Raw genomic sequence first — 7662 nt, forward strand, 5'->3', positions numbered from 1 at the left:
GAGTGGTTTGAGCATCACGCTCAAAATCACACGGCCTCTCACCTCTGGTCGGCTCGGGTTCGGAACCCGCTCGCGCCGGTAAGTGAGAAAGTTTCCCAGTTTACTTCCGGAAGGTCGGTGGTCTCTTCCCAATCAAAACTGGACGCCACCAGAAAACTGAAAAAATATTGAGTGTAGCGGAAAACATACATCAATCAATCAATCGTGTGTAAAGAAACTGTTCCGCACCTTACAGTGTACGAAGGTTTTCTGAAGGGAGATATCTTTCAACACATCCTAAAATTGATTTCAACATTATCACAAAGAAGGCAAGAGAAAGTCGAGTGGAACTTTGCGTTGCAAATCGTTTTATCTTTTGTACTCAATTTTTCTCTTTAAACAAATTGCGATTTTGCGATTGATCCATTATTGCAAAGTTTTGAAATAAACGAGCATGTATTCATAATAATTAAAATCCACCTATGACGTCATTCTTTTGTTCAAACACTCCATTATTTTTCAGGAATGGAGAATTCGGAAAGAAGGTCAACCTTTATACAAGTACATATAAATGCATGCAACAAAAGAATGAAAAACGTAAGACATGATTAAAATTAAATTAAAATTTAGTTTTTATTAATGTTTACAGTGGATTTTAAGTGGGTCAATGTACTCGTATCACTCCATTCCTTAAGAGCAATGGACCTCGGCCCCTTCGGGGCCTCGGTCCATTACTTTTAAGGAATGAAGCGATACGAGTACATTAACCCTTACGTAATAACTACTATTAAACCAATTGTTAGGCCGTTCTTTACACACTTACTTTGACTACAGATTACTCTATTATAAGGCTCACGGTAGTTGTGTCCGATCAACAGGGGATGTTTATTCCTCGGCACTTGATCCCACCACTGGTATACCCAAGGATCCGTGTTTGCCCAGCTCTGTATTTCATAGGCGTAACTTAGTTCCAAATATTACCGAGGCAGGGGGTCTGGGGGGAGGGGGCGCAGTCCCCCAGAAGCTATCGACATTTTAACAACGTAAAAGGTGGGTTTTTTTTTTTTTTACCGAGGCAGCTGACTCGGTTGCCTCAATGGAAGCTACGCCACTGTATTTTACTAAGAAAAATTGTGAAAGGTCACATTATACTTTCTATAAGCATAAATTGTCCCAAACCAATTCATATCGTGTATATATATATATATATATATATATATATATATATATATATATATATATATATAATAAATTTGTAGCTAAGTCTGTATTGAAACCATCCGATTTTGCAGTCCTTTGTCACTCTGAAGGGTAATCTGTGAATTATGTTCCATTCTTTAGCGTTAACTTCCAGTAGCTCACTCCTCTTTGGTTTGTAATCTTCTGATTTGTAATCGGTAGATTTGTGAGCTTTTTGGTGGTTTTGTCACATCCTTCATTTTTCATCCAAGCCCTATCACCAAGAAAAATGCCATTATATTATGTTTGGATAAGATCCCAAACCAAGAAATTAACAATCTTCATTAATTATATCATTAAGTTGTCAGATGCTGCATTCAAACATCTGTTTATTATAAAAGGGTTTTCTGCCAAAATGAATATTTAGGTTATGAAATAAAGGTGCATCAGCAGCAACACCAGACTTATTTCTAAGGTTATTTAGTATAAGCGGTTCAAGCCCAGTATTCCGACGGTCCGATAGTCCGACGGGCCGGTAGTCCGACGGTCCGATAGTCCGACGGGCCGGTAGTCCGACGGTCCGATAGTCCGACGGTTCAATATTCCGACGGTCCGATAGTCCGACATGTTGACCATCACCAAAAATGTTAATTAATAGAGTTAAAATGTATTCATGTCAGGCATTATTTTAAGGAAATTACCAGAAACCGCCAAAATCGACACGGCCTGATTATAAATCAGACAATCAATTTCTGACCAAAATCATTCAAGTGTAAACTTACGGCGGCGTAGAAAGGCCATATATAAATATATTATTCAATCGGACGAATTAGCTATTTTTTCGCACGAAATAGAAAATCGTTCGGACAAATTAGCAATTTGTTCGGACGAATTAGCTATTTGTTCGGACATATTAGTAATTCGTTCGGACGAATTAGCTATTTGTTCGGACGAATTAGCAATTAGTTCGGACGAATTTGTTATTAGCTATAAGGCAACGCCAATGCCGTAGTCAAATACCGTAAAGTGTTGGTAGGAGAGCACAAAACTTAGATTGGGACACATGCTAAAATGGGATTCAATTCCAAAATTTTCCACATAAACGTCATGAAGATGGCGACGGTAACCTACATAATCACCCCCAACCCCTGAAATAACAAGCTAAAAATGGTAGCAATCCCTACACCCTGCTCAGTCTTAAAAGTTTGAAGTAGGCCTCAAGTCCCCCCCCCCCCCCCCCCCATCCACGGGGCATAACACAATCAATAAGGAAATCAATTTTTGTATGGAACGACAATAATGCAATTATGCGCCAATCAGAGCATATCTAAGTTTTTCAACGGAAATCTGCATATCCGAATTTTATACCAATTTTATGGTATACCTTTCTTTATAGCAAATAACAATTTTTGAACAGAAATTTCTTGCATTAGAATTAAGGGGAGGATGTTATCAAACAACATTTGATATAAAGATGAGGATCTCGTTTGGGGTCCCAGAAGTGTAAGGAGGGGGCACATACATACTCTTGTCTCCACTCCCTACTTTTGAAAGTGTTAAGGGAACACGAGCAGGCGCGTGGCATGGTCTTTGAAAGGGGGAAGCTGGGGGCCAGCCAGAAAGGATTAGTGGGAGGAGGGGCAGCCGAACCAAAAAGAGTTTAACATGTAAAAAAGAAGAAAGGATATTTTTTTAAAAAGTGGGGAAGGGATCAGCCCCCCCCCCCTCCCCCCTCTGTTGCTACGTCCCTGACGAGTATCCGCTGTCAGCCCTCCCTACAAGCCTATAGATATCTGTATATATGTATACCTACATGTATCTACATAGCTCTCTATAAAGACACGATGAAAATGTTCCTTAAATTCAGCATACATATACAGACAGACAGACATACATACAGACACACACACACACACAGCGAGTAGGAATGAATGAGCCCACGGGTGATGGAGAAAGGAACGAAGCGTAATCAACCGTGGGCTTCCGACGATGTCGAAATATATACATGTAGATGTAAAGTGCGAAACGAAACGAAATCTACCGAAACGAAAACCCACCGAAATGAAATGAAACAGATTGTATAACCGAACTCTTTTATTAGAAATGGTATCTTAGGCCCCTGTGAAAATTACCACATATAAATAAAATTCGCTTCCCCTTTGATATAAGCTTTCAACTTGACTGATACACAGTTTTAAAAGCTGGAAAGGGGGGGGGGGGTGGTGAGTAAGCAAAATGTACATATCCGAAGTTGATTAAATAACATGTGCAATTAGTTTCAGATCAATAAATTGCAGAACGGAGAGTTACAGTCTCAGAGGTCTGGCGAAACACACTAAACAAGGGGTGGGGTCGCTGGCGTTGGATCCGCTTTTGGGTATAGATACATTGTTTTAAGAAACTGGTGTCTGAGAAATTTGAAAGCAGGAAGAGCTCTTAACCTTTTATTTTATCTCTAACTGCTGAGGTGCGAGTACTTTCAATAATGGAAAAAGTTAGATAGTATACCATATTATATGAATGCAATTCGGTAAAATATATATATGTGTGTTATTAAAAATTATTATTGATATGTAGTGAGTCTAAATATAGCTCTATACATTTGTTTTGTTGCTAGGACGGGGAATTGAAAACGGGACGGAAAACAGAATTTTTTATGCAATAATATCAGGAGGAGGTCAGCATTTTGTAAACTCAAAAGGCTTATGAACAAGGGAAGCAGAAATTGCAAAAAGAACTGGAAGGCACACTCAGAATCCACCGTTTGATATACTACATACAATTACACAATATCCACATGTATACATAGATTTGACTTTAGAGCAAAAAATACTGAAACGTGTATTTATGCCGAACTGTAACCCTCTGTTCTGAAATTTATGGATCCGAAACTAATTGCACAGGGTATTCAATCAACTTCGGATATGAACTTTGTGCTTACTTCCAACTTTTAAAACATTGTATCTGTCAAGCCGAAAGCTTAACCACAATGGGGAGGCAAATTTTATTTATATGTGGTAACTTTAACAGGGGCTTAAGATACCATTTTTAATTATTATAATTAATAGAGTTCGGTTATACACTATTTTTAATTATTATAATTAATAGAGTTCGGTTATACACTATTTTTAATTATTATAATTAATAGAGTTCGGTTATACAATCTGTTTCGTTTCGTTTCGGTGGGTTACGTTTCGGTAGATTTCGTTTCGTTTCGTTTCGCACTTTACAGGTACCCGATGTAGGTCGAACCCGTTCAAAGTTTTCCCACTGTGTGATGTTTTGCTCTTGTGACGTAAAAAATCGCTCTGGCACACGGCACTTAATCCTGTTTTCTGCTGCCTATTACATAGCGATCTCTTATATATGTGGTCACAAATTTTCGGACTCTCGGACTACCGTACCGTCGGACTATCGGAGTGTCGGACTATCGGAGTGTCGGACTACCGGACCGTCGGACTACCGAACCATCGGACTATCGGACCGTCGGAATACTGGGCGGTCACCAGTATAAGCCATGCTTTGAATACACATATCCAAAATTTATTTTTCAATGTTTTCAAGAATATTGTAATGTATTCAAATCTCCAGTTCATCGATTGTAATTACAAATTTCATCACTGTTCGTTATCGTCAATTTTTCATGTGTACAGCAAGGACACCTCATGAACACTATAAGGCTTACTGCCAATGGGGACCACAGCGGTGGCCTAGAGGTTAGACCGTTTGGTTCGCATGCGGAAGGCCGGGGTTTGAATCCTGGCGGCGACAGGCCTAAGTCTTTAAAACAGGTATTGACAGTTCCATCGCCAAACACTCGGCATCAGGTGTGAATGTCGCGGGTCCTCGGGAAATTCTAAAGACGGACGTCCCGTGTTACAGTAGGTGTGGCACGCTAAAGAGCCTTCACTGCTCAATGGCCGTAAGCGCCGAGTAAAGGTCTAAATTTGAATCCCTTCACCGGTCTTGGTGAGGTCTCCATATGAGTGAAGATGTTAAACAAAATACAATCAATCAATCATACTTCCAATGGGATTCATAACATTGACACTAGTAAATGATAAATCAATTATCGGTAGTAAGATTACAGAGATTGTTTGTACATATCAAATACTGTATACGGGTTTATTTTCGCCCCATGTTATTTTCGCTGCATTCTATTTTCGCCTTTTTTTTACAGCTGTTAATGGTTTTGCTCCCTTTTAAATTCTCCCAGATACAGTTGTGTTAAAAGAGAGAAAACAGAAAATACAATTTCGCCAAGTCTTATACTCGCCCACTAACAACAAGGGCGAAAGGGACGAAAATAAAACGGGGCGAATATTTTCCTTTTATAGAGTAGTCACACCGAGAAATAATAGCAGTGATTTACTGATGAGAGGGTTAACTAGTGAACGAAGTGCCCTGTATAGTGTTAACCCAGTCCCCTTCCTAACAGAAGCCTCTCGACATTCACGATTAATCTACTTATTTCAAGTACCTGCTTTTCGTGTATATTGCCCTGATTAAGTGACCGATGTCCGTTTCAGCACACTAGTTTTAAATCTTCACACTTATAGCTGTATCTGGTTGTTATTGAGTTTCTAGTACACGATGACATCTCAGAACCATTTCAACAAACTTCTAGTAATGAACCAATAAACTGTCAAAATAATGAAATTTACTAATTTTTCTACCTGTCCAATTTATTGGTTCATAATTAAGATTGTTCACAAAACTCCTGTCGTGCGAGTTAGATTTGTTTATTCAAATAGTTTCGTATTAATAATTTTGGCTGTTAAATACATGTACATCAAGCAAATCCTGTCTGTCCGGACATTTATATTCCCCATGACTAATGAATCACGATTTATTGACATGCATCTTGATAAGTTCAGTGACCAATATTTGGAGATTGCAGTTTTTGATATTCTGTTAAAGCTGCACCAACGATTTATGATCAAGATTGCCTTTTCATGTGTTGCACGAGTATGAAATCAGCCGTTTTTCTTCTAATGTGCTCCAAATTCTAATTTCTAAATTTATTTTTATGTAGTGGAACATAAAGACCGGACGGGTTCGTTTTTTATTTTATTTTCGCCGAAAGTAAACAAGCCTGATGCATGTTTAGCGGAGCGAAGTTAACATCACACAGACATTTAAATCCTGTGTATCTTGTTCTGTCTGGGTTTTATAAATACCTCCCGGAAATACTTGTTCGCATACAGATGTGCACGTGAGTATTCTGTACCTTATAATTGTGCACGTGAAATATATATATATATAACCTGCACATGACGGAGAGAAGCGCGCCCATTGACTATATATATAATTATATGGAACTAGGGTTCTCCGCTCGAGTGGTTTCCAAAAATGTGTATATCGTTAAAGCTCTCTACACCGATCAGCTGGGAGTTTTTATGATTACTTATCAAACGTGTATTTCGCTTTAGCGGTAAACAGATCTGTTGTCGGTGTAGATTCGTCTTGCGATCAGCTGGAGAGGTTTTGTTTTTGTTTTGTTTTTGTTTTTATTTTTGTTTGCCTTCTGAAATCCATGATGGCGTTTTCAACACATAATGTTTAATGTGTCAGTGCATCATGTGATTTCAGCCAAAGAGCCTGTGTATGGTTTTTCAGTAAATAAGTTCACGAGAGCATTATCATTCAATAATATTAATTTTGTTTTCTTTTAAATGATTGCGTTTTTAACACATGTTTGTGCGTCAGTGCATCATGTGGTTTTAGTTAAAGACCTGTGTACGAGTGTATGAAGTGTTTTGTCATTAGATAAGTTTACGACAGCATTATAAATAATATTAACTTTTAATTTCTTTTTCTCTGTTCTACAGCGGCAGTTTACGTCTCAACAGACACCACCTTAATCTCAAGAGGACGAATTTCCCATATTTAGATTACAGGCGAGGATAATTAAAATTTCAATTTTAGCAAACGAGCACTAGAGTTTACATAAAACACAACAGGACACGCTGTTACAGATCAGCGTAAATCGTCAGATATGTCATCCTCATCCTCATCTCCGTCATCAGATTCAGATGATGAAGAAAAGACCGCAGGGAAAATCTCAAAATGGAAATTTGTTCGGACGACCATGGGGAGGATTCTTGAGATGCAGTTCGATGAGTGTGACGCCGACGACTTCGTGGACCTGCTGAGCTCGCCCTCCGTAAAAACCTTAACAGCCTTAAAAAAGAAGCTGAAGAAATCGGATAGGGATTGGATACACGAGTTTCTGGACGGCGCGGGTCTCGGGATACTGTTGGATGCGGTAGATGTTATTGGAAGTCGGCGAGTGACGAAATTATCCGAAGCACTGAAGCTTTTTCAATGCGTATCCTGCATCAAACTGTTGGTGAATTCCCTGACGGGGTTGTCGTTCTTTGTTCAACACAGCAGTCACATCAAAAAGCTTGTTAAAGGTAAATGGGGATTCAATCTATAAAAATCATTTCATAGCATAATTCAACAAAACTCGTTTTAACTATATTTTCATTTTAACTATAT

The 7662-nt window shown here is 38.7% G+C and overlaps 1 protein-coding gene across 2 annotated transcripts in view; it reads left to right on the forward strand.

Annotated features, from left to right (window-relative positions):
• Positions 1 to 6224: 6224 nt before the first annotated feature.
• LOC125662046 (inverted formin-2-like) overlaps positions 6225 to 7662 on the forward strand; it is a 17544-nt gene continuing 16106 nt past the window's right edge. Inside the window, exons 1-2 of one of the 2 annotated variants that reach the window (XM_048894221.2) lie at positions 6225 to 6373; positions 6990 to 7577. In XM_048894221.2, the coding sequence (XP_048750178.2) occupies positions 7157 to 7577 (421 nt within the window). In that variant the 5' untranslated portion in view covers positions 6225 to 6373; positions 6990 to 7156. Of the gene's footprint in view, positions 6374 to 6436; positions 6643 to 6989; positions 7578 to 7662 lie in introns of those variants that run through there. The other variant, XM_048894222.2, reaches the window with a different exon arrangement.

This window comes from Ostrea edulis, chromosome 8 (assembly GCF_947568905.1).
Source record: "Ostrea edulis chromosome 8, xbOstEdul1.1, whole genome shotgun sequence".
Classification (NCBI taxonomy): Eukaryota; Metazoa; Mollusca; class Bivalvia; order Ostreida; family Ostreidae; genus Ostrea; species Ostrea edulis.